This window comes from Oncorhynchus mykiss, chromosome 13 (assembly GCF_057628025.1).
Source record: "Oncorhynchus mykiss isolate SJ-2025 chromosome 13, ASM5762802v1, whole genome shotgun sequence".
NCBI lineage: Eukaryota > Metazoa > Chordata > Actinopteri > Salmoniformes > Salmonidae > Oncorhynchus > Oncorhynchus mykiss.
In genome coordinates this window covers 52,069,056-52,095,941 of record NC_143034.1, presented here as the reverse complement: position 1 = coordinate 52,095,941, position 26,886 = coordinate 52,069,056, and the positions used below count along the sequence as shown (strand labels likewise).

The window sequence follows — 26,886 nt, the reverse complement described above, 5'->3', positions numbered from 1 at the left end:
TAATTATTTCAAATTATCAAGTATGATTCATAGTAATTTGTTTTATTAAACTTAACAAATGTATGATAAATCTACTCACGATAGTAAATTCTCAGTAATGAGACGCTTAATCTGAACCAGAGGAGGCTGGTGGGATGAGCTATAGGAGGACATACTCATTGTAATGGCTGGAATGGAATAAAACAAACCTGTGAACTCAGTTCCATTAACTCCATTCCATCCATTAAAATGAACCCATCCTCCTTTAGCTCCTCCCACCAGCCTGCACTGCTCTGAACATACATAAATAACAGTCCATTTACAAAACTCTAGCAAATCATAATCAATCAGTCATCACCTCTGTATATTGAATATAACTTACTTGCATTAAAATGAGCCAATTTCCCTCAAAATGTCACGAGGCAACAAAACACTAGGGGAATATCTCAATTGCAAACTCCTCGCATCTGCTCTCCTCCTCAAAACCCATAGGAGGTAGTCAGAGAGGAGGGATTTCTGGTTGATTGGATTTTGAGGAGACAGGACAAATATGGAATTAAGATCTTCCCTAGATATGCCAAAATATAGATGTTTTTTAAAGGCATTGTTCTAGGTGACTGCTGTTCTGACATTTCATTATGGCCATCAGATGGACAGAAACAAATGACATGATATAGAAGTTTAAGCTGATGAGTGGTTGCCAAAAGACACAGCTAAGACATTATCCCTCCCTAATTGTAGACAAAATAATATGATTTAAATGAAACTATTTGACATAAGTGACCAAACCCCATTTAACACTCATGCGGACAGTCACACACAGAGCTAAGAAAGCATTCGGCTCTAGGAAAGCAAGTGGCAGACATCATGAAAAATGGTTCTGCGCTCAAGATCAACACTTGTACCGCAAATTAAGAGGATACACCTACAGTAGGACCATTCAACAACAAACTCATAAAATCTCATTATATAAATCTGCTAACTCTGGAGAAGGCGACAGGAAAACTTAAACCCAAAACAGAATTCAACATATTCATGCTTTATATTTTGAAGCTTGTTGAATGGGAATGTAAACTCAAACGTACAAATGCCATCATCAAAACAATTGTATGGTAGTAAATTGTATTCAATCTATTCACAAAAAAAGATAACATACTGGGTATTTGCTGTTTCTTCCAAAGTACAGTTATGTAATCTAGTTATGAAAATGAGCTTTCCTTATTAAATCTTCAACATAGTGCTAGCTGTATGTTCTTTGTTTCATAATAACTGCAGGTTGGGCACAGTTCTGTATACAGTAAGTCGGATTCCACAGATAGAGCTCAACCTCCTGTCCTTCTCTCCAGTTTATTCCTGTGCCACATAAACACTTCTAGTTCCCTCTCAAATTTTCTGCTGCCACTGTATCCCTTTGACAGAACTCACCGATTCCAACACCCAACCTCTTCATCACTGAATCTAGGACTCAGGACATCCCCCTACATTTTCCTTCTCCTCATCATTTCTCTCCAAGAGTTGAGGTAAAGTACTATAGCTCAGTACGGGAGCGGGAGATGCGGGGCCCCTTCCTAATCTCTTTCCTCTTGTCCTCTTTCCTCCTCCTCTTCTCCTCCTCCCTCAGGATCTTCTGAAAAGCCTCTGCAGTGTGAAGCACCTGTGCCAGAGAAAAGCAGAGCGCGTGAACGTGTGTTTGAGAGAGGCATTTTTTAACAATAGGTGTATGGAGTGTGGAGAAGCAAACAGCAGAGGACGGGAAAGCAAAAAGGTGCAGTCAGTGTGAGTTTTGCTGATGTTACGCTCGTCTCAAACATAGTCAAACGTGTTTGTTAAACAAGCCTTAAAAAGAACACGCTTTTCAAGTCTGTCTGGTAGGCTTCACTGTGATACCATGTGGTTACAGAGACTGAGAGCCACTGTGTTACTCACGTCGTCTCTCTCAGTGCGGTATGGGTTGGTGAAGTCTGGGGATTTCTCTATTATTCCCAACTCCTGCGACATCTGAGAGAGAAGGAGTGAGAGTTATCCGCCATTGAATCCATAGGGTGAAAAAAAGGCACATATAAAATAGTTATTTAATGATATGCTTACAATATGCTTATAAAATGTAGTAATAAGGTTATAACACATAACACCTGTTTATGCTTTATTGAAAGCCAACATTTCCTCTATGTCCCAGAGTATACCCCAGTTCTATCCCCGTCTCACCAGTGAGAGAACATGCTGGTGTGCCCCCCCGGTGAACACCCCAGTGAGGTTGCAGAAGCGGAGGCCCCATCGCAGAAGGCCGCCCCAGTCTGGGTTACGGTCGTAGTAGTGGTGGACAATACGTGGGAAACGCAACGCCACGTCCCCAAAGAACGCCGTGTTCTCCACCACATGGGAGTAGGCTATGGAGCGAGATAGAGAAAGAGAGTAGTCTACATTTCATACTTAGGAAATAAACTTTAAAGTAAATCACTGCAGACTGACGTACTAAAAGAGCGTGAGAAAACGTAACAGGCGGAGAGAGGGAAAAGGGGAGGGAGAGAGGAGGCAGAAGAGAAAATAAGCAAGATGGTGGCAGACAAATCAGATTAGCATCGAGGGAGAAAGAGGGAGGAGAGAGAGCAAAGTGTAGTAACGGTATAAATGGTCCATGATCTGACCTTCTTTGATTTTGTCATCCATGGGGAAGGGATCATCAGCCTGCATGTTGGCTGCAGTAAGGACAGCCTTCGAGTCCTCCAACACCTTCACAGAACACACAATGTAGATTGCCCATTGTGAGTTCACTACCATAGTTGTCCTTGGGCAGAGAGCAGATACATCATAGCAGATATGTCCTCTGAGAATCAAACAGTATATACAGTGATGCCTCAAGCACAATAGGAAGACTTGGAAGCTAAATCCGGGTTACTCTAGTCTTATTAGTGACCGGCTACTTAGATACTACTTAGCAAGTGGCCTTATTTGCCTACTCATGAGATCATACTAATCTAAACATGCTAAGAAACTAACACCGCAATTACTTCCCGCTAAGGCCACAACATCCTGTTTCTAGCTAATAATCAGCATGAAGGGAAGTTAAACAGGAGTGGAGCCATTGTACCTTAAACAAGCCCTTCAGCATGATGTCTATGATCTTATACTGCTGGTTGATGTCATTGAGCTCCACCAGGTTCTTCAGAGCATTTAGCTGGTCTTTCCTCTTAGTCTCAAACAGACGCTTGTCTGAGAGGGGGGAGGGGGTGTTCAGGAAGAAATGCTGACAGACATTTCAAAACATAAACACTAATCAAGGGTCATCCAAGAGGACACCTCTTAATATTTTGAAGAAGGAAAACAGACACACAGTAGGATACAGATCTCCAGGTTGGAGTCATGTCTGTGTGTGTCGGAGTCTGCAGAGGAGAGGGCTGCAGCAGCAACCACCAGGACGACGGTACACACACTCAGCATGGTCAAGAGGTGGCGATGGTGAGGCACTCTAACACACAGAACAGAAGACAAGAGAAAATGCAGTTAAACTGTATTCTGAAATATTTATTACAATGTTTTTACTGAACTTGTAAAACCAACATTTACAGTAGGTCTGTCTGGTTGACATGAGAGCATATTCTTGTATTTTTGCTATGTGTTTTGAGGGTTATCTAAAATATATTTAAAAATTAAACAAAGTATATTTATGATCATATTTTTACTTTATAAATCCAGTTTGGTCCTGTACTATAAATTACACAGGTTCTAATGAGGTTATAACTTCTAAAAGCCACTTGACATGTCTGAGTTATTTTGGGGTTTAGATAAGTGACGTCTTGCCAGCCCCCATCTTGCATCCTCTTTCTTCCTCTCATACACTCTCCATCCTCTGAGCTGTGGGCTGTCTCAACATTCCCGCAGGTCCAGCCTCCTCTCCCTCGGAGCATGTTAATTCATTTGAACAGGATAAAAATGAGTCTTGGACTGATGCATATTTGATGCTTTTTAAAACATCAGCAGAAAACAAAAAAGTGTCGAGGGAGAAGACAGCGTCGATAGAACACCAAATGTATATTTCAGCAATGTCTCCATCGATAATATTATCAGAGAGCGCGAGAAGGGAAGTGGCGGGGGGGGGGGGGGGGGGGATTGTGAGAGGCAGAGGAAAGATGAGGAAGGAGTACTATGGGATGAGAGAGACCCTGGGGAGCCAACTGCTTTTCTGCTGAATATTTCATTTATATTTTTCAAATTGCAACAAGGTTAGGCCTAAAGACAGGGATCTGATAGTGAGGGAAAGAGTCAGGGTTGTGAGTGAAAGAGAAATGAGGACTGACACCTGATACTACATTTTGAGAAACAGCTGAAAAGATGTTCTCTATTCTGAACTCTTCAGTTGCATTCCCCTACTCTGACACTTAACCTCCTATGGTTAGACTATTAAAATACTGCCTGAAGATTCAGAGATTGGGTTGTGCAAGCTGTGTGATTTGACATAGGCTATGACAGGGCATTTGCCTGAATCACCAACGACATACTCTGAGAAACTTTGCAACATCTACTCTGTCAGCAAAAATGGGTGCTGATGATACAGTTGGAGCAGCAGAACACAGACCGTGTTTGACTAGGAACAATTTGTGCATTCTGAAAACACCTTCGGGCTGCCTTCCAGATTTTTGTACTAAACATGCAAGTCAACAAGTCAAATATTTCTAAGACGGACAACCAGGGAAGAGGCTTAGTAGTAGGAAGCCCCATATCCATGTTTCATTACAAGCCAAGAAGGACAGAGATTTTTATTAGTGTCAACAACATGGACAAATGGGTATCCAGCATTGATGTTTCCATCGGAGTAGACAAAGTGCTGGGATATTAAGGTGGAGCAGAGGGGGCAAGCGACTAGGACAGATCAATCATATCCCACAGGCATCATGCAAAGCACAGAATTTGAGGAACTACACTCCAAAATGCACCAATTTACTGTAATCCCCCCATCAGCTGTGTCCAGAGGCCCATAGGGGGAGACAAGGGCACGTGCCCCCTCAGATTTGTCCTGTTTTAAACATTTTCAGATGTTAAATGAATGACTAAACTTCATTTTTAAGCCTACGTTTTATAATAATTTGTCAGTGGTACTTTACAGAGGGGGCACACTGACTGGACAAGGCAAAGAGTAACCCCCCTATTCTACCTAGTAAGTGGTTCCTTACAAGGTGCACCAAGGAGCAAAGATATCCTAGGCAGGACTTCAGATTTTTATTTTAAGTCAGTTAAGAACAAATTCTTATTTACAATGATGGCCTACCCCGGCCAAACCCTCCCCTAACCCGGACGACGCTGGGCCAATTGTGCGCTGCCCTTTGGGACTCCCGAACACGCCCGGTTGTGATTACAGCCCGGGATCGAACCCGGGTCTGTAGTGACGCCTCTAGCACTGCCTTAGACCGCTGCGCCACTCAGGATCCTTAGTGCATGCAGACAGTATCGTCAGTGCAGGAGAGAGAGAGAGACAGTGTTTGATTTGATTTTAGATGCCAGTGATGGGCAGGACTTGCAGGAGGTATGTTGGTAAATGCATTTGATGAAGCTTTAGCCTATTGACTCCTTCTTGATTAATAAATCAAACTAAAAATAGTTGTTTCTCTATAATAATAGCCATATAGCAATTTTATGTAGTTGGCTTTAGCTAGCCCAGATAGTTATGGAGTTGGACGACTGGAAAACTAGCTTCCAAGCCATTGCAGGCGATCAAGTAAGAGTAGCTTGTCTAACTATCTTATCAGACATGCCTGCTGGCAAGGTTTGTAGACTTTAGAAAAGCAAGCAATTACTAAATGAGACTCACGTTCCTTTAAATAGTTTAGCAACCGGCCGTATTATTCCTTTTACGTAGTTTGTGATCTGCATCCAACTGGGCTCTATGCAGATGGCTATAGACGGGTTAGCTGACGTCACGAAAACGATGTGCACGCTTCAACGGGGCAGAAGTCCGTGAGTTGTGATTCTGGATGGCCAGATATCTACAAACAATGACAAGAAACTCCCATGTGGGGAATGGTAAGTGACCCGTTTCAGCTAGATTCATGTTAATCTTGATATCATGTCTTGCTTTGAGGTGATTTTAAATGACTTCATGTCAAATGCTTAAATGGCTCAAATTCACTAGATAGCTAACCAACAACTATAAGAATGTATTTGAGAAACAACAAGCACTCATCGTGCAAATGTATTTACACTGGACAAAAATATAAAAGCAACATGTTAAGATTTGGTCCTGTTTCTCATGAGCTGAAATAAAAGATCCCGGAAATGTTCCATACACACAAGAAGGTTATTTTTCTCAAATGTTGTGCACAAATTTGTTTACATCCCTGTTAGTGAGCATTTCTCCTTTGCCAAGATAATACATTCACCTGACAGGTGTAGCATATCAAGAAGCTGATTAAGGGCCATTGCAGTGCTAGCTGTGCCACTAGAGATTCTGGGTTCGAGTCCAGGCTCTGTCGCAGCAGGCTGCGACCGGGAGACCCATGGGGCGGCGCACAATTGGCCCAGCGCTGTCCAGGTTAAGGGAGGGTTTGGCTGGCAGGGACGTCCTAGTCCCATCGCGCACTAGTGACTCCTGTGGTGGGCCGGGCACAGTGCACGCTGACACGGTTGCAAGGTGTTCGGTGTTTCCTCCGACACATTGGTAACGGCTGGCTTCCGGGTTAAGTGGATATTGTGTCAAGAAGCAGTGCGGCTTGGTTGGGTTGTGTTTCGGAGGACGCACGGCTCTCGACCTTCGCCTCTCCAGAGTCCGTACGGGAGTTGCATCGATGAGACAAGACTAACTACCAATTGGATACCACGAAATTGGGGAGGAAAAAGGGTTAAAAAATAAAATAAAAAAAGAAGCTGATTAAACAGCATGATCATTACACAGGTGCACTCTTACTAAGGCCACTAAAAAGTGTTGTTTTGTCACAATGCCACAGATGTCTCAAGTTGAGGGAGCATGAAATTTACATGCTGACTGCAGGAATGTCCACCAGAGCTGTTGCCAGAGAACTGAATGTTCATTTCTCTACCATAAGCCACCTCCAACGTAATTTTAGAGAATTTGTCCAACCGGCCTCACAACCACACACCAAGTGTAATCATGCCAGCCCAAGACCTTCACATCCGGCTTCTTCACCAGCAGGATTGTCTGAGACAACTGATGAAACCATGGGCTTGCACAAACAAATATTTTCTACACAAACTGTCAGAAACAGTCTCAGGGAAGCTCATCTTCGTGCTCGGCGTCCTCACCAGTCTTGACCCGATTGCAGTTCGGTGTCGTAAACGATTTCAGTGTGCTAATGCTCACCTTTGACGGTCACTGGCACGGTGGGGAAGTGTGTTCTTCACAGATGAATCCTGGTTTCAACTCTACCAGGCAAATGGCATCATGTGGGCAAGTGGTTTGATGATGTCAACTTTGTGAACAGAGTGCCCTAAGGTGGGGGTGGGGTTTTGGTATGGGCAGGCATAAGCTATGGCAAACGAAAACAAATGCAATTTATCAATGGCAATTTGAGAGCACAGAGATAACGTGATGAGATCCTGAGGCCCATTGTAATACCATTCATCCACTGCCATCACCTCATGTTTCAGCATGATAATGCAAGCCCCCCTGTTTCCCAAGGATCTGTACACAATTCCTGGAAGCTGAAAATGTCCCAGTTCTTCCATGGCCTGCAAACTCATAAGACATGTCACCCATTGAGCATATTTGCGACGCTCTAGATTGACGTGTACGATAGCGTGTTCCAGTTCCCAACAATATCCAGCAACTTCACACAGCCATTGAAGAGGAGTGGGACAACATTCCACAGGCCACAATCAACAGCCTGATCAACTCTATGTGAAGGAGAGGTGTTACGCTGCATGAGGCAAATGGTGATCACACCAGATACTGACTGGTTTTCTGATCCACCCCCTACTTTTTATTTTTAAGGCATCTGTGACCAACAGACATATATCTGTATTCCCAGTCATGTGAAATTCATAGATTAGGTCCCAATACATTATTACAATTGACTGATTTCTTTATACAAACTGTAACTCAGGAAAATATTTGAAATTGTTAGATGTTGCGTTTATATATTTTTGTTCGGTGTATGTTTTCAATAAACACTTGGAGACAAAATGTAGCTAACCTGTTGTCAACCATCTAAGCCAACCCAGTCTGTTTTGCCCCATAACTGACACGTGCGCAACTTTGTTGCTAAACAACCAACCCCTCAATACACTCACACATAAATCATCCTCAATTCAGGCTGTAATGGCTTCAATTTCCTCAACAAGTTAACTCAGAGCCTATGGGAAAAAATATGGGTACCGTCTTAATAAAATACAATTCTCCACCACCATGCTAGAGTCGCTAATGCTACCTCTGATGTTAAGCCAATCAGGTTGCAGGAGTCTGTTTACCCCTGGCTGAACGCCGTGTGCAACACCAGGAAGTAGCACTAGCTACTCAAGCATGGTGGTCGAAAATTGTGTTTTATTAAGACAGTGTGCATATTTTTAAAGCTAGTCAAGGAGGAAATTGGCACCCTCGCCCCTGAATGGAGGATATTTTATGTAGAGCCAGTCGCTGGGGCCATGAGTGTATAGCTGGCTGCATAGAGTCCAGTTGGATGCAGATGACAAAAGATGGAAAGCAATAGTAGTGCAATATGCAGCCAGTTGGGCTAGCAAAGATGCCGATAAGCATATTTAAGGTTATGATACTATATACCAGTGTGGCATTTTAATGAAAATGACAATTGAACAGAAAGAGGTATGCTTACCTAACCTATGCAGAAAAATACATATATTTTACATGGAATTAGGTATAATCCTATGGCTATAGATTGTAAGAAAAAGCCATTTCTGGTGTTGGACAATTTAGGATTTTTCAAACTGGAGGGGGCTCCAGACCATGCTAAAGAATCCATCCACACATAATTCGTGCCCCCATAAAATAATGGGTGCATGATGCCCCTGGTTGTCAATCATTACAGAATGGGCCATCAAACTCTGTTTGCAGAGTTGTAAGAGGCTGTTGTAAGATATTTTCTTAATACATGAAATGTAAGCTAGTACATACAGTATGTTGTACCATATAATCAGTCCGAGGTTTGAGGTTCAGGATGAGATACATTACAATATCGGAGCTCTCTGCGTGAATCAGACAGCTGTTATTTGGTAACGTTATGCTTTCAGAGAGGCACTGGGTATTGAATACGTATTTTGTTGGCAATAATTAATATTTTGAGGGAAATGTCATACAAAATGTAAACTTGTTGAGATAAAACGTTGACATACTGCCAATCAAAATGAACCCTTTCTGACCCCGCTTGGAAACTGTTTTGCATACAGTGGATTGAAAAATCATTTAATTTCAAGTTTCCCGTCATCAGTATGTCAGACACCATTTTCAAGGAAGAGGCTCGAGCCACAATGATCTCTGTTGCATTCTTTTAGAAAACGTCAGCGAACTGCACACCACAAAAACGCGATCTTTGAAAACAATCGAGGCACATGAAATAGCAGCATTTCATTACCTGACGGGACTATTTGTGAATAAACCGGTCATCGAGAATTTGAATGGCAATGTAAACCCATCTGTATCCCAATGCATGCATTTTGCTCGCATTGGGCTGGTCAGCTGTGGACACTAGACTTCGACATCATCACTAACTCGCCGTTCACTCACCTCGTAGTAAGAAACAGCACGATATAAAACGATAGCGAAACCAACGATTCTTTCTCGCTAGCATCAGTTTCCTCGTAAAGATGGAGACATCAGTTGCGGAGTATTTGCTACAATACTCAGGTAACAATATCACGTTTGAAATGTTAATTTACATACAGAAGTCGCTTGCTCCACTCCGCCACTGCCACGATCGCACCGGCTGGCTCTACTTGGACGAATGACAGCCAGCGATTACATGGAAAGAGGTCGTTTCCAGACGGAAATTTTAGAGCGGCACACAGGCCGTTGTACGCGGTAAATCCCTCCCCCTCATCACGAAAGCAAGTAAACCCATAGACAGAGGACTCTAATGCCAAAAACCCGTTTCAGCATGGGCAGCACCATTGGGGACTTTCACCATTTGAAGTAGTCAACTGGGTGGGACTTCCTATGGGTTATGAAGGATCACATACAGTACCTCCATCCTGGTCACCAGGAGGGATCAGCCAATGAACTATACTCGTGAGCAAACGTTCCAAAACTGCAGTTGGCAGTAAATCGGCTAGAAGGGATACAGCAAGGGTAGGCAACCCTGGTCCTGTAGTGCCGCAGCCACTTCATATTTTTGCTTTAACCAGGAAGACCAGTTGTGTTGCATTTAGGAAATCACTTTACTGATCAATTCGCTCAGTTGGTGAGGTGTAGTGCCTAGTTGGGAACAAAATCCTGCAGTACTCAAGCAACAGGGTTGCCTACCGCTGGGATACAGCTTATGTCAGAATTGACCAGAATGTACTTTTAGAAGCAGGTCAGGAGAAATTAAGCTGCAGGTTAGGATAATTAATGTAATAAGTTAGGAGAATTAGGTTCATCTTAGGAAAAGTGTTATGGTTAGCTAAAATGCAAAAAAACAAAAACTTTGACTTCAATTTGACGTCTGTATCCCATCGAGCCATGACCATCCAAATCGGTGGCCTCAGATTGGCCTATATTTCTACTGAAATGACATATGACAACTGTTCTTTTCCAAACAATTCTTTATAATAAACTTATATTATTGAAAGACCTCAAACCTAAAGGCTAATTAATGGAATGCTCCCCCTAGTTATTTTATTGACACAGTAAATCAGTAATAATATGACAGGAGTCCTACCAGACACCTCTTCAGAATAAGGCTGTAAATAAATAGATCAATAAATCAAACAGGTCTATAACTGAGAGCCATTGTGTCCGTCTGTCTTCACAGTGAAGTCGGACAGGCAGAGATACATCTCTCCAACACGCCTGAGAAAGGGGGTTAAGGACAGATAGGAAGGAGAGAGAAAGAGAGCTCCTAGAAAGAGCACTGTAAATGGCATGTGTCTGTGTCTGATGACTAAAACAAGTTGGTCCACACCTCTGGCAGACAGAGATGTACTGAAACATGAGTGGAGACTCAGTATGTCGCAACAGCAGGGACAACACAAGAGATGAAGTGAAATGCATCACGTATGATAGATTTAGTCAATGGCCTGTAAAAATCAATAAACACTGATAAGTACTGCTCTGTCGACTTTGTTTTTTAAACGAGGAGCATCTCTTGCACTAACTATCTTTTATGCTATAACTGTGTGTGTGTGTGTGGGGGGGGGGGGGGGTCGCCGGGGTACATGAGTGTAGGATACAGAATGCTGGTGGGCAGGTCGTTGTTGGCTGTGGGAGGCAGGGAGTTCAGTGACTCCATCAGAGTATTGGCCCGCAGTCTGCTCTCCTCTGTAGGAGGGGGGTGGAATATACTGCACTGGAGCTGGGGAAGAGAGAGGGGGAGAGGTGAGAAAGAGTCAGTGGGTGAAGGAGAGACAGCAAGAGACTAGAGAGAGAGAGATGAGAGACAGCTGTTTCCACCAGACTCCTAATTCAGCACCGGCTTTTTTCCACCTGCCCTCTTTGCATGAATGATGTGGACTGCGGTGGGAGGGGTTGAGAGAGGTCCGTCTCGTAGGGGACTGTTTCCTGACTATTGCTGAGGTGTGCTGGTCTTTCTGGCACTTATGGCTGTTGAAGCATCACCCAGGTGTGTGCTGCACTTCAGTAGTGGACTATCCAGCCTACCTACAGAGGAGAAGACGACAAACGAGGTGCCTGATGAAGCGCTCCGGGCCTGTCTAAGTAACTGACTGATGCCGCTCCCTCTCAGTGCCATTGAAGGTCCATCCGCTTACGCGACTGCCCAGCTTTTCTTAACTGCCTGGCTGAACACACCGTATCATCTGAATCTGTGGAAGACCAGCACCAAGACCTGCCAGATCTCTACATTTGTTTTGTTTGTATTTACAGCATATTTGAGAATCTTTTTATAATGAAAAGCGCTATTTAAAATAAATCTATTAATATTGTAAGAGACACCGGATATCGTGACAGGCCAGTCTCTCATAAGACCCGCTCTGATCTGACAAGCTACTGAAGCGCACACTGCTGGAGTACATTCAGCTCTGTTAACCCCTGAATAAGAGTCACTGGGCCTCACACACAAACACACACACACCACACACTTGTCAAAGCTCTGTCACTAACTGGCCCCTCCTTGGACACTGTGTTAACTAACCTCCAGACGAGCTTCAATGCCATACAACTCTCCTTCCGGTACCTCCAACTGCTCTTAAACGCAAGTAAAACTAAATGCATGCTTTTCAATCGATCGCTGCCCGCACCTGCTCGCCCGTCCAGCATCACTACTCTGGACGGCTCTGACTTAGAATACGTGGACAACTACAAATCTGGGTGTCTGGGTGTCTGGTTAGACTGTAAACTCTCCTTCCAGACTCACATTAAGCAGCTCCAATCCAAAATTAAATCTAGAATCGGCTTCCTATATCGCAACAAAGCATCCTTCACTCATGCTGCCAAACATACCCTCGTAAAACTGACCATCCTACCGATCCGCGACTTCGGTGATGTCATCTATAAAATAGCCTCCAACACTCTACTCAACAAACTGGATGCAGTCTATCACAGTGCCATCCGTTTTGTCACCAAAGCCCCATACACTACCCACCATTGCGACCTGTACGCTCTCATCGGTTGGCCCTCGCTTCATACTCGTCGCCAAACCCACTGGCTACAGGTTATCTACAAGTCTCTGCTAGGTAAAGCCCCGCCTTATCTCAGTTCACTGGTCACCATAGCAGCACCCACTCGTAGCACGCGCTCCAGCAGGTATATCTCACTGGTCATCCCCGAAGCCAATTCCTCCTTTGGTTGTCTTTCCTTCCAGTTCTCTGCTGCCAATGACTGGAACAAATTGCAAAAATCTCTGAAGCTGGAGACTCATATCTCCCTCACTAGCTTTAAGCACCAGCTGTCAGAGCAGTTTACAGATCACTGCACCTGTACTTAGCCTATCTGTAAACAGCCCATCTACCTACCTCATCCCCATACTAGTATTTATTTATTTATTTTGCTCCTTTGCACCCCAGTATCTCTACCTGCACATTCATCTTCTGCCGATCTACCATTCCAGTGTTTAATTGCTATATTGTAATTACTTCGCCACCATGGCCTATTTATTTCCTTAACTTACCTCATTTGCACTCACTGTAAATATACTTTTTGTTTTCTTTTGTGCTACTGTATTATTGACTGTATGTTTTGTTTATTCCATGTGTAACTCTGTGTTGTTGTATGTGTCGAATTGCTACGCTTTATCTTGGCCAGGTCACAGTTGCAAATGAGAACTTGTTCTCAACTAGCCTACCTGGTTAAATAAAGGTGAAATAAATGTTTTTTAAATAAACTAAGGGAGGCAGCAAGGTCAGCTGTATCACATGACAAATGGGGACAGTGATGACATTTCAGTGCAGTGACATTCCATTACTGAGCCAGATGAACCCTAATGAGGGCCTGTGTCCTGCCACGGCCATGTGTGACACAATGGCGTAGAGGTGGTGACAGGGGGCTGCTTGGACATGGGACAATTAAAAGAGTGTGTCTCAGTGACGTTCAACATAGTCTCATAGAGCTCTGCCTGTGTGCTCTCTGTTTGCATTTTACTCTGCTGCTGTATGTGTTCCAGTCAGTGTGTTGTGTACTGTACCTGTGTGAGCAGCTGTCTCAGGGCCTGTGTTGTGTATTGTACCTGTGTGAGCAGCTGTCTCAGGGCCTGTGTTGTGTACTGTACCTGTGTGAGCAGCTGTCTCAGGGCCTGTGTTGTGTACTGTACCTGTGTGAGCAGCTGTCTCAGGGCCTGTGTTGTGTACTGTACCTGTGTGAGCAGCTGTCTCAGTGTTGTGTACTGTACCTGTGTGAGCAGCTGTCTCAGGGCCTGTGTTGTGTTCTCTCCCAGCTCGTTCAGGCCTCTCTTCTCCACCGCCTCCAACACCTGACACAGGTCTGGCTCCCACACCACCACCCTACTGCCATACCGCAACAGCTGCATGGGAGGGACATGTGTTGGTATTCAAGGCTTCATCGGGGTGCTTACAAACAGAAGGCAAAGACACATTTGAATACACTTCAAAATGGCCCTGCACTGCTTCAAAGACTGGGTGTGTCCGGGTACAGTCTTGAAGCATCTGCATGCTTCCCAACCGAAACAGTTCGGAGTAGTTCATATATGTGCATTTATTATGATGCCATTTTGGGACGTTTTGGTCTTCGGCAAGTTTTTTTGGGGCTATTTGTCCACAAAATGTTTCTTGTGACAAGCCGAAATTTGGAATCCAAAGTCTACGCCCTTCTTCGGTGATTGGTCAACAGTAGAGATTCTTCAATTAAGTGTTTGTTGTCATTCAACGACAGACAATTCGTTTTCATGCAGATTTTTTCACTTGAGAAATACTGCACCAAACATCTTAGTTAGATGTAAAATTGTGTGACTAAGATCTCCTTGGCAAAAACGGTTCACCTAGCAGAGTTTGGCTGGGTGCAGTCTTACCAGTGTGAGTAGTGTGAGTGTGGCTGGGTGCAGTCTTTCCAGTGTGAGTAGTGTGAGTGTGGCTGGGTGCAGTCTTACCAGTGTGAGTAGTGTGAGTGTGGCTGGGTGCAGTCTTACCAGTGTGAGTAGTGTGAGTGTGGCTGGGTGCAGTCTTACCAGTGTGAGTAGTGCGAGTGTGGCTGGGTGCAGTCTTACCAGTGTGAGTAGTGCGAGTGTGGCTGGGTGCAGTCTTACCAGTGTGAGTAGTGTGAGTGTGGCTGGGTGCAGCAGGCAGCTCTCTCCAGAGTTGAGCAGAGAGTAGAGCAGGAAGCGACTCCAGGGCTGACACACCACATGCTGGGCTGGTGACAGAGGGGGAAAGGACAGGTCAGGATGATGGTGAGGCGTGAATACACTGTTTTGCTAGCACAGACTGGAATATGTTCCGGAATTCATCCAATGGCATTGAGGAGTATACTACCTCAGTCAACTTCATCAATAAGTGCATCGACGATGTCGTCCCCACAGTGACCGTACGTACATATCCCAACCAGAAGCCATGGATTACAGGCAACATCCGCATCAAGCTAAAGGCTAGAGCTTCCGCTTTCAAGGAGCGGGACACTAATCCGGACACTTATAAGAAATCCCGCTATGCCCTCAGACGAACCATCAAACAAGCAAAGCGTCAATACAGGATTAAGATTGAATCCTACTACAACGGCTCTGACACTCATCGGATGTGGCAGGGCTTGAAAACTATTACGGACTACAAAGGGAAACCCAAACGCGAGCTGCCCAGTGACGCGAACATAGCAGAGGAGTAAATGCCTTTTATGCTCTCTTCGAGGCAAGCACCACTGAAGCATGCACAAGAGCAGCAGCTGTTCTGGACGACTGTGTGATAACGCTCTTGGTAGCCAATGTGAGCAAGACCTTTAAACAGGTCAACATTCACAAAGCCACGGAGCCAGACGGTTTACCAGGACGTGTACTCAAAGCATGCGCGAACCAACTGGTAAGTGTCTTCAATTACATTTTCAACCTCTCCCTGACAGAGTCTGTAATAGCTACATGTTTCAAGCAGACCACCATAGTCCCTGTGCCCAAGGAAGCGAAGGTAACCTGCCTTAAAGATTAACGCCCTGTAGCACTCACGTCAGTAGCCATGAAGTGCTTTGAAAGGCTGATCATGGCTCACATCAACAGTATCCTCCTGGATACCCTAGACCCACTCCAATTTGCATACTGCCCCAACAGATCCACAGATGACACAATCTCAATCGCACTCCACACTGCCCTTTCCCACCTTGACTAAAGGAACACCTACATGAGAATGCTGTTCATTGACTACAGCTCAGCGTTCAATACCATGGTGTCCAGGCCGCCCCCAGGTGGTAAGGGTAGGCAACAACACGTCTGCCACCCTGATCCTCAACACGGGCCCCTCAAGGGAGTGTACTTAGTACCCTCCTGTACTCCCTGTTCACCCACGACTGCGTGGCCAAACACAACTCCCAACACCATCATTAAATTTGCTGACGACACAACAGTGGTAGGCCTGATCACAGACAACGATGAGAAAACCTATAGGGAGGTGGTCAGATCTGTCCGTTTGGTGCCAGGACAACAACCTCTCCCTCAATGTGAGCAAGACAAAGGAGCTGATTGTGAACTACAGGAAAAGGCGGGCCGAACAGGTCCCCATTAACATCGACGGGGCTATAGTGGAGCAGGTCATGAGTTTTAAGTTCCTCGGTGTCCACATCACCAACTAGCGTTCATGGTCCAAACACACCAAGATAGTCGTGAATAGGGCACAACAAAACTTTTCCCCCCTCAGGAGACTGAAAAGATTTGGCATGGGTCCCCAGATCCTCAAAAAGTTCTACAGCTGCACCATCAAGAGCATGACCGGTTGCATCACCGCCTGGTATGGCAACTGCTCGGCATCTGACCGTAAGGCGCTACAGAGGGTAGTACGTACAGCCCTGTACATCACTGGGGCCATGCTTCCTGCCATCCAGGACCTATATAATAGGCGGTGTCAGAGGAAAGCCCATAAAATTGTCAGACTCCAGTCACGCAATCATAGAATTTCTCTGCTACCGCACAGCAGGCGGTACTGGAGCGCCTAGTCTAGGACCAAAAGGCTCCTTAATAGCTTTTACCCCCAAGCCATAAGACTGCTGAACAATTAATCAAATGGCCAACGGACAATTTACATTGACACCCCCCCATTTGTTTTGTACACTGCTGCTACTCGCTGTTTATTATCTATGCATAGTCACTTCACCCAGACAAAATCACCAGCACACACTGTGGCAATATTCTAGATCACCTTTACTCCATACACCTTCCTCGCACTCCATTGGCAAATCAGACCATAACTCTATCCTCCTACAAGCAAAAACTCAAACAGGAAGTACCAGTGACGGACTCAATACGGAAGTGATCCGATGATGCGTATGCTAAGCTACAGGACTGTTGCACTAGCACAGACTGGAATAGGTCCCGGGATTCATCCGATAACATTCAGGAGTTTACCACTTCAGTCACTGGCTTCATTAATAAGTGCATCGACGACGTTGTCCCAACAGTGACCATACATACGTACATAACCCAACCAGAAGCAGAATTACAGGCAACACCCACACTGTGCTAAAGGCAAGAGCTGCTGCTTTTCAAGGAGCGGGTCACTAATCTGGACACTTATAAGAAATCACGCTACGACCGCCAACAAGCCATCAAACCATCAAACAGGCAAAGCATCAATAAAGGACTAAGATTGAATCCTACGCCGTCTCTGATGCTCATCGGATGTGGCAGGGCATGCAAACTTTCATGGATTACAAAGGGACGACCTAAATGCCTTCTATGCTCGCTTCGAGGCAAGCATCACTGAACCATGCATGACAGCACCAGCTGTTCCGGATGTTCTCCGTAGCCGATGTAAGGCCTTTAAACAGGTTATTCGGTCTGTAATACCAACTTGTTTGAAGCAGACCACCATAGTTCTGGTCCCCAAGAACGCCAAGGTAACCTGCCTAAATAACTAAGATATATAGCCATGAAATGTATCACATCAACACCATCCTCCCAGACACTCTGAACCCACAGATGATGCAATCTCTATTGCACTCTACACTGCCCTCACCCACCAGGACTAAATTAATACCTATATAAGAATAATGTTCAATGGGGCCTCCCGGGTGGGGCAGTGGTTAAGGGCGCTGTACTGCAGCGCCAGCTGTGCCAGCAGAGTCCCTGGGTTCGTGCCCAGGCTCTGTCGTAACCGGCCGCTACCGGGAGGTCCGTGGGGCGACGCACAATTGGCCTAGCGTCGTCCGGGTTAGGGCGACTCCTGTGGTGGGCCGGGCGCAGTGCGCGCGTTGCCAGGTGCACGGTGTAGCCTCCGACACATTGGTGCGGCTGGCTTCCGGGTTGGATGCGCGCTGTGTTAAGAAGCAGTACGGCTGGTTGGGTTGTGTATCGGAGGACGCATGACATTCAGCCTTCGTCTCTCCCGAGCCCGTACGGGAGTTGTAGCAATGAGACAAGATAGTAGCTACTACAACAATTGGATACCACGAAATTGGGGAGAAAAAGGGGTAAAATTCTAAATAAATAAATAATAATAATGTTCAATGACTACAGCTCAGTCCAAATAAACAGATAATCACCAAGCTCAGGACCCTGGCTGGCCTGGCTCTGCAACTGGATCCCGGACTTCCTGACAGGCCACCCCCAGGCGTTGAGGGTAGGCTTCAACACATCCGCCCACGCTGATAGGACTGATCACCGACAACTATGAGAAAGCCTATAGGGAGGAGGTGGTGCCACTCAAAGTCAGCGACACAAAGGAGCTGATCGTGGACTGCAGGAAATGGAGGGGCGAGCACGCCCCCATCCACATCAATGGGGCAGTAGTGTAGCTGGTTGAGAGCTTCAAGTTCCTCAGTGTCCACATCACTAAGGAATTAACATGGTAAACACACACCCACACAGTTGTGAAGAGGGCACAACATTGCTTCTTCCCCTCAGGAGGCTGAAAAGGCCCTGAAATCCTCAAAAAGTTGCACCTTTCAAAGCTGCACCTTTCAAAGCATGACTGGCTGCATCACCGCTTGGTATGGCAACTGCAAGGCACCCAACCGCAAGGCGCTACAGAGGGTGGTGAGTACGGCCCAGTACATCCCTGGGTCCAAGCTCCCTGCCATCCAGGACCTCTATACTAGGCGGAGTCAGAGGAAGACTCCAGCAACCCAAGCCATAGACTGTTCTCTCTGCTACCGCTTGGCAAATCCTTTAACCCCAAGCCCCAAGGCTGCTAAACAAGGCTGATAAATAGCTAATCAAATGGATACCCGGGTATAACTGCATTAACCTTTTTTTTTTTTACTAAATCTCACACACACTACATATGCTCACACACACATAACGTGCGCATACAGGCATTCTGACCACACTTACAACCCAACACACACACACACTACATATGCTCACACACACATAACGTGCGCATACAGGCATTCTGACGCCCCACACATACACACCACATACGCTGCTGCTACTGTCTATTATCTACCCCGTTGCCTCGTCCCTTTAACAGTTACAGTTACTTTTACATAGCTACCTCAATTACCTCGTAGCCCTGCACATCGACTCGGTACTGGTACTCCCTGTATATATATATATATATACCAAGCGGTGATGCATATATTAAACTGTAAGATGTAAATATTGTGTTTTTTGTTGTTCCTGAAGGCTGTTGCTATAGTGATAACCAAAAGATACCCGTGTTGTTATTTTTACTCGTTATTCATTATTCATTATGTATTTATTCCGTGTGTCACTATTTCTATTGTTATCTTTAACTCTGCATTGTTGGAAAAGGACCTGTAAGGAAACATTTCACTGTTATTGTACACCTGTTGATTTGATTGGTCTGAGTCTGGTACCTGTAGATGGACTTCTCCTTTGCAGAAACCGCAGCAGAGACCCCAGGCAGTTCACTGACACACTTAGCAACAGCTCCTGCTTCTGGAAGAGGCGGAGGACAGAAAGATATTTAGCCAGCTGGAGGGATGAATAGAAGAGGGGGAGAGAAGATATTAAGCCAAACAGGGATGGAGAAAAGAGAGAACCAGATAGAAAGAGAGAGTGAGGGATTATTTAATAATGCATTACCCCTCCCACTCCACAGCCGCCCCTACTAAGGCAGTGACTAGTGATTAGTGGGACAAAACAGTGACGAAGGGCAGATGGCTATAGAGGAGGAGGTCCACAGAGAGTTCCAGTCTAATCCTGGAAACCAGTGCAGACTCACATCATCGGCTTAGCGCACCACAGCACAGTGGACCGAGGAGGAGCTACGCTCTACAGAGCAGCCACTGATATGGAACTACTTCCCTGACTGATACAGGGTGGTATTATTCAACACCAAATTGGTTATATAGGAAGAGGGACACATTAAGTGCATTCTTCACTATACATACACAGCAAGGACTAAACTATGCTATAGAGACAACGGGAAAGAGAGGAGGAGTTGAAGATGCTTTGTGTAGAGTTACTGAGAGCTCTGACCCAGTCATTAAGTGATGACAGTAATGATACGCAGTATTTATGAAGTGCGTTTATCCCCATAACCCTGCCATTAACACCAGTGTACTATACAGACTAGAAAAGGCTGCACTGTAGAGAAAGAGAAACAGAGGGTAGAAAGGAAGGACACATTTGAGTGCTTTACCACATCAGCCTTGTCGAACAACAATGAAAACAATGAATCAATTGAAAATGTAGGAAGAAAAACAGTATGGGGAAGAACTCTGGGGTGTTAACAGCTCTGTAGTGTGAGTGAGTGTGTGTGTGTGTATGGTGTGTCTGACCTGCAGCAGGAGGCCGTAGAGTGCGGTGATGAGGCAGTGGGCCCCGTAGGATCCCAACGGGTGCAGAGAGCTGTCTGTGTCCCCCAGGGGCCTCTGTCCTGCCCTGGGGCCAACACTCACACACAGCACTGGAGACTCCAGGTCAACGTCTAGAACAGCCTGCAGCAGCCTCAGGGAACTAGCTGTGGGGTGGAAGGCGAGGGAGGAGAGGCAGAATGAGGGAAGACAGAGGAACGAGAGGATGTGGAGGGAGAAGGTGTGGGATCCGTGGTGAGGAGAGGGAGAACGTGGGCAGAGAGGGGAGAGGTTGAAAGAGGATTGTCAGGAGACGGGGAGGAAGGAGAAGATGAGCAGAGAGAAAGAGTGTGGGTGGTAAGAGAGAGGAAGGGAGAGACAGGGTTACAGGTCAGTGGGAGATCTGATTAAACACACTGAAACACAGGCCAGGAGCTGGTGGCCATTTGCAGAACCCTTTTGTCAAACACTCATGTACACTGAGATATTAGATCCCTCTAAGGGAGAGAAGAGAAAATTAGAGATAGCAGAAAGAGCGTGGGAGAGCGAGAGAGAAAACAGAGAGAGGGAGGAGGCGGAAGCGGAGGAGAGAGACCGTAGATCACCCTGACAGCCCACTCATACAACAGGGAGACAGAGATACACAACCAGCGGGTCATTTCTATCCCAACTCCTCTGTTGGAGGAAGGAAAACATAACAGAATTAAAGCCTGTGTAACAATGCTGCTTTGCTCTGCTTAGTGTGGTGGAGCGTTGTTACCCAGTAAGAGGCTGCCTGTCTTCCTCTTCCCAAAGACCAGGGCCTGCACCGTGCTGCCCAGGTTCAACCTGATGCTTCTATGGACCTTGGGATTCAGAAAGGGAAGAAAATGACAAGATGATAAGGCAACAACCATAGAACTAGGAATGTAATTTAACAGGATCTCTATGTCAATGACGCTCTCTATTCAACAACACACCGTCATACAGTACAAGACAAAATGTATCGTCTAACATCAAGGTCTCTGATACATTCTGCTTTGAGTGCTGTATTCAATGTGTGTTCCACTGTCAGCTGTAGAGGACAGTGTCTCCCCCTGGTAAGTCCCCTGCTCCTGTCCTCACTCCAGTGTGTTTTGTACTACATTGTGTAGCCTGTGTAAAGGTCTTCATAAGGGTTAGCGTGACAGAACAACCTGAGCTGAATGAGTGTGCTGCAGGGTGACGAGAGAGGACAGGAGCAGACGAGAGCAGCACAGCAGGGCAGACGGAGGAGAGAGGGAAGAGGAGAGGTCCAGCGTAGCCTGCAGTTGGTCCATCAGCCCGGCGTTACACAGCAGCATGGACACAGCTGGGGAGGGAAAAACCAAAAGATCACACTCAAGATATATAAAATATATAAAACATACTACCAATTTAATGTGTGAGTGTGTTGTGTGCCCTTGTGAATGGCACCGACTGGTTCTGTACAAGTATGTGCCTCTCTTACAGGCCAGACGGCACAACGCAATCTGTGTCTCTGGGGGACTGTGTGTGTGAGAGAGAGAGAGGCAGGTGGCAGCGTGTATGAAGGCTGCTCGCTGTGCTGCACTTAATGAGAAGGACAGGGTGGCAGACTGAGTTTGTCACCTCTGTCAGTGCAGTGAGGGGGTGACAGGCGCAGACAGCAGTACAGGTAGCTGAAGGCTGGCAGCAGACACTCCATGTTGGAGGCTTGCAGCTTCCCTGCCAGGTTACTCACTGGAACGCGCCCATAGTAAGACAGGAGACAAAATAAGACATCAGACAGAATACAAGATCAGAACATCTATAGTCAGAAGAAAGCCGACATGCTATTGATACTTAAATACTACTTTAATCTACAAATTCAGCTTATGCTTATGTCATATGCTTTGTTGATGCAAGCAAAAACCCTAAGGCATTTAAATATCGATTGAACTGATATTGAATGTAGAGTGAGTACAGCGTGAGTACAGCAAGAAATAGTGGACAAGTTATGACGTCAGACCAAAGCTATAGATCTGAGTGAATTATGCATGGCTGACTCCTTTTGACGCTGTGACCTCACCGTGGTAGAGCAGTTTGAAGTGGATGCCGTCCATCTCATTCTCAGTGGAGCCACTGGTCTGCATCAGGCACAGCAACCTCAGGACCAGAGGGAGAGAGGCCACGGCTAAAGAGATTGGGAAAGGATAAGGGGAGAAATAATTAACGAGAGAAAGAGATGAAAGAGCAAGAAAGAGGCCAAAACACTAATTTCCATACTCCCTTGGCTGCATTTGATTTACATTAGATAGTCAGTAAAGATGCCCAGGGTCCCTGCTCATCTGCGTGAACACGCCTTAGGCATGCTGCAAGGAGGCATGAGGACTGCAGATGTGGCCAGGGCAATAAATTGCAATGTCTGTACTGTGAGGAGCCTATGACAGCGCTACAGGGAGACAGGACAGACAGACAGCTGATAGTCCTCGTAGTGGCAGACCACGTGTAACAACACCTGCACAGGATCGGTACATCACACCTGGGGACAGGTACAGGATGGCAACAACAACTGCCCGAGTTACACCATGAACGCACAATCCCTCCATCAGTGCTCAGACTGTCCGCAATTGGCTGAGAGCTTGTAGACCTGTTGTAAGGCAGGTCCTCACCAGACATCACCGGCAACAACGTCGCTTATGGACACAAACCCACCGTTGCTGGACCAGACAGGACTGGCAAAAAGTGCTCTTCACCCTAAGAATCGCGGTTTTGTCTCACCAGGGGTGATGGTCAGATTCTCATGTATCGTCGAAGGAATGAGCTTTACACCGAGGTCTGTACTCTGGAGCGGGATTGATTTGGAGGTGGTGGGTCCGTTATGGTCTGGGGCGGTGTGTCACAGCATCATCGGACTGAGCTTGTCGTCATTGCAGGCAATCTCAACGCTGTGCGTTACAGGGAAGACATCCTCCTCCCTCATGTGGTAACCTTCCTGCAGGCTCATCCTGACATGACCCTCCAGCATGACAATCAATGCCACCAGCCATACTGCTCGTTCTGTGAGTGATTTCCTGCAAGACAGGAATGCCAGTGTTCTGCCATGGCCAGGGAAGAGCTCGGATCTCAATCCCATTGAGCACATCTGGGACCTGTTGGATCTGAGGGTGAGGTCTAGAGCCATTCCCCCTAGAAATGTCCTGGAACTTGCAGGTGTCTTGGTGGGAGAGTGGGGTAACATCTCACAGCAAGAACTGGCAAATCTGGTGCAGTTCATGAGGAAGAGATACACTGCAGTACTTAATGCAGGAGGTGGCCACACCAGATACTGACTGTTACTTTTGATTTTAACCCCCCCCCCCCCCCTTTGTTCAGGGACACATTATTCCATTTCTGTTAGTCACATGTCTGTGGAACTTGTTCAGTTTATGTCTCAGTTGTTGAATCTTGTTATGTTCATACAAATATTTACACATGTTAGTTAAGTTTGCTGAAAATAACCGCAGTTGAGAGAGAGGACGTTTCTTTTTTTGCTGAGTTTATTAGTGAAAATGATATTGTGCAGCGTATTCTAGTGGGAGAGCTGATGGTAACGAGTTGATGGTAACTAGTTAGTTCAACACCCCCAGAGCGGACATATAGTTGTGGTGCGCCTTTGCGCTACAGCAATTAACCTACACAACCTCTATGGGTATCCATCGGCCGGAATGGTTGGCAGGAGAGTGTATGTATGCAGTGTAACCCAGCCTTGATAAAAGCTGTCTGGGATGCTGAGACACTGATGTGACGTGGTCTTGCGGTTTGTGAAGCTGCTCTAGTTAGTCTCTCAATTACTGCCTGCTCCTATAGGAGAGGAATGTCAAAGCACATTTTCTTCTGTTGCACTTGATATCACGCCACAGAGTGAAGCCGCTTTGTTCTCCCTGCAACTACACTGAACAAAAATACCAACTGCAACATGTAAAGTGAAAATAGATTAAATCCCAGAAATGGTCCATACACAGAAAAAGCTTATTTTTCTGAAATGTGTTTACATCTGTGTTAGTAAGCATTTTCCAAAATAATCCATCCACCTGAGAGTTGTGGCATATCAAGAAGCTGATTTAACAGCATGATTATTACACAGGTGCACCTTGTGCTGTGTACAGTAAAGGTAACTTTTAAATGTGTTGTTTGTCACACAACACAATGCTACAGATGTCTCAAGTTCTGAGGGAGCGTGAAATTGGCATGCTGACTGCAGGAATATCCACCCGAGCTGTTGCCAGACAATTGAATGTTCCCTTCTCTACATCGTTTTAAAGAATTTGGCAGTACGTCCATCTGGCTTCACAACCGCAGACCACATGTAACGACGCCAGCCCAGGACCTCCACACCTGGCTTCTCCACTTGCGGGATCGTCTGGGACCAGCCACACGGACAGCTGATGAAACTGAGGAGTATTTCTGTCTGTAATAAAGTATTTTTGTGGAGACACGTCTGATTGGCTGGTTCTGGCTCCCTAGTGGGTGGGCCTATGCCCTCCCAGGCCCACCCATGGCTGCACCCCTGCCCAGTCATGTGAAATACATAGATTAGGGCCTAATGAATTTATTTAAAATTGACTGATTTCTATATATGAATTGTAACTCAGTAAAATCGTAAAAAATGGTTGCATGTTGCATTTATATTTTTGTTCAGTATACAGTTATCTTTCCCAACTGTATTTGGGAAACATGAGGATATATCCCGCTCCAATTATATAGATAGACTATATATATAAATAATGGTATATTCAAATTTTTTCTCCTCACCTCCTGTCCCCTGGCTGCTCTCCAGGCCCAGTCTCTGGAGCACCTGTAGCAGAGTGGGTCTGAGTAGGGTACACATGCCGGCCTTACAGCTCCGCCGGCCCTGCAGGAAACTGCCCAGCACCTCTACAGCACGTTCTGCCAGGGGAGCTTCGCTGGTACACACCATGCCCTACAGACACAGAGAAGCAGGGGTTCATGCAGAGAGCTGGGGTTGGCAAATAAACAGGATTGTGCCCAGTCTCTGGACAGTACATGGGGTCTCCCTCCCTCACCAGCAAGTTCAGTATGACAGTGGGGCTCTTCTCCAGCAGAGTCAGCAGGGCTGTGTTGTCTGGATCCTGGTTCTGCTCTGACGGGCCCTCTGTCTTCTTACTGTTTGTGTCTGACTGCGGTGTGGCCTGAGCACGGTGGGACAACCACAGCTCCAGGACCCGGGGCCCAAAGTGCTCGGCCAGCTCTGGGTAGCGGAAGAGGAAGTGTAGGAGTGGAGGGTGGTGGGTGTAGAGGGAGGCGAAACTGGGGCTGGAGGACAGGGCCTTGCTGATGCAGTTTAGAGGAGCCTGGACAAGAGATGGGGGGGTGGGGGGGCAGAGGACTAAAGAATGAGAAGGAAGTCTTACAGGTGCACAACTCTAATGCTTAAGGTCATTTGTTGTGACTTGACTAACAAGAAACAGAGGAGCTATGGCTTTGTACATTCATCAACCACTTAATTTACCAATAAGGTGTTGAGGAATAATGGAGACATGCAGACCCATGTCCTTAATTCCCTGTGAGTTCCAAATGTCTCTAACAGTCGCCCCTGCCTGAGTTTTTTCATGCGCGTGATGTCAGAATGCTTGCACTGCTCCATGTGATTGTTACGCAACAGGACAGTTACCCGCGCTGCCCTCAAAACAAGGCACGCTGCCTGCTAATTATATATAGGCTATGTTTCAACTAGTCAATTTCAAATTATTTTCTAACAAGTTTTATTTTCTAACAGTTTGAATTGAGGTGTGTTCCGCCTCCTTGTTAATTTGCACAATAACTAGCCCATTTCACGGCTGAGGACAATTTACGTTTGAGGCTTTACTGAGCGGACAAACTTCTCTCTTCAACGAGAGCCCAAGCGTTTCCCCAGATCAAGTATGAAGACATTGCGCATCTCTACTCAGAACAGGCCTTGCTTGCACAAACGTTTCCCTCCAGCACATTTTCTGGCTGGCGCCCGCATTGCCTTCATGGTTGCTTATGAAGGCATTGCCTTCATAAGTGGCTTATCTGCAGATAAGTGGCTTATCTGCATATCTTGTTGTTGTTTCTGCTGTAGCACACCATATGTATGTATGGATCATAATGTAGTTACTGTTTTATTCACATTTTCAAGTACTGGTGACAAATCATGCTTTCTGATTTTTGCCAGGCTCCCACGCCTCGGCCGGGCTCGCCAGGCTCCCACGCCTCGGCCGGCTCGCCACCTCTACCGGTTCGTCAAGGTTTTTCCACCCAGCCGGCTTGTACAGCGCCCGTGCCTCGGCCGGCCCATGAGGCTCACCCAGGTGGGACGCCGGGTACTGTCACGCTTGCTCCCGCTCTTCCCCCCTGGTGCTCGAGGGCGCTGGGCTTCCCAGCATTACACACTCCTGCCACCATCATTACGGCCACCTAATTCCCTCGTCACGCGCATCAGCGATCATTTGGACTCAATCACCTGT

At 46.1% G+C, this 26,886-nt stretch overlaps 2 protein-coding genes across 4 annotated transcripts in view; both read right to left on the bottom strand.

Moving 5' to 3' along the window:
* Positions 1–26: 26 nt before the first annotated feature.
* LOC110486443 (coiled-coil domain-containing protein 134) lies at positions 27–10,095 on the bottom strand. 3 transcript variants are annotated; one of them, XM_021558049.3, is made up of 7 exons: positions 9,665–10,095; positions 3,321–3,445; positions 3,068–3,189; positions 2,625–2,709; positions 2,185–2,366; positions 1,906–1,977; positions 27–1,633 (listed from the first exon to the last, which is right to left on the bottom strand). In XM_021558049.3, exons 2-7 carry the CDS (start codon positions 3,415–3,417, stop codon positions 1,508–1,510), a joined length of 684 nt encoding a protein of 227 aa, XP_021413724.2. In that variant the 5' UTR covers positions 3,418–3,445; positions 9,665–10,095; the 3' UTR covers positions 27–1,507. The 3 variants fall into 3 exon arrangements, with proteins under 3 accessions (XP_021413724.2, XP_021413725.2, XP_090052697.1); XM_021558050.3 differs by having other exon boundaries at positions 9,821–10,086; XM_090196571.1 differs by lacking the exon at positions 2,185–2,366 and having other exon boundaries at positions 9,665–9,916.
* A 567-nt stretch (positions 10,096–10,662) lies between these two features.
* Positions 10,663–26,886, bottom strand: part of mei1 (meiotic double-stranded break formation protein 1) — a 29,687-nt gene continuing 13,463 nt past the window's right edge. The window contains exons 20-31 of the mRNA XM_090196573.1: positions 25,462–25,749; positions 25,190–25,358; positions 22,485–22,589; positions 22,046–22,156; positions 21,613–21,767; positions 21,198–21,282; positions 20,423–20,604; positions 19,496–19,577; positions 14,790–14,896; positions 13,920–14,051; positions 11,308–11,429; positions 10,663–10,927 (exon numbers count right to left, since the gene is read on the bottom strand). Of these exons, the coding sequence (XP_090052699.1) occupies positions 10,852–10,927; positions 11,308–11,429; positions 13,920–14,051; positions 14,790–14,896; positions 19,496–19,577; positions 20,423–20,604; positions 21,198–21,282; positions 21,613–21,767; positions 22,046–22,156; positions 22,485–22,589; positions 25,190–25,358; positions 25,462–25,749 (1,614 nt within the window). The 3' untranslated portion in view covers positions 10,663–10,851. The remainder of the gene's footprint in view (positions 10,928–11,307; positions 11,430–13,919; positions 14,052–14,789; positions 14,897–19,495; positions 19,578–20,422; positions 20,605–21,197; positions 21,283–21,612; positions 21,768–22,045; positions 22,157–22,484; positions 22,590–25,189; positions 25,359–25,461; positions 25,750–26,886) is intronic.

Bases quoted from the DNA above. Each gene is read 5' to 3' on its own strand.
- LOC110486443 (XM_021558049.3), bottom strand. From the start codon at position 3,417: ATGCTGAGTGTGTGTACCGTCGTCCTGGTGGTTGCTGCTGCAGCCCTC. The intron at 2,710-3,067 runs GTACAATGGCTC...TGTTCTGTGAAG, and splicing joins TGCTGAAGGGCTTGTTTAAG to GTGTTGGAGGACTCGAAGGC. The intron at 2,367-2,624 runs GTCAGATCATGG...CTCGCTCCATAG, and splicing joins GGATGACAAAATCAAAGAAG to CCTACTCCCATGTGGTGGAG.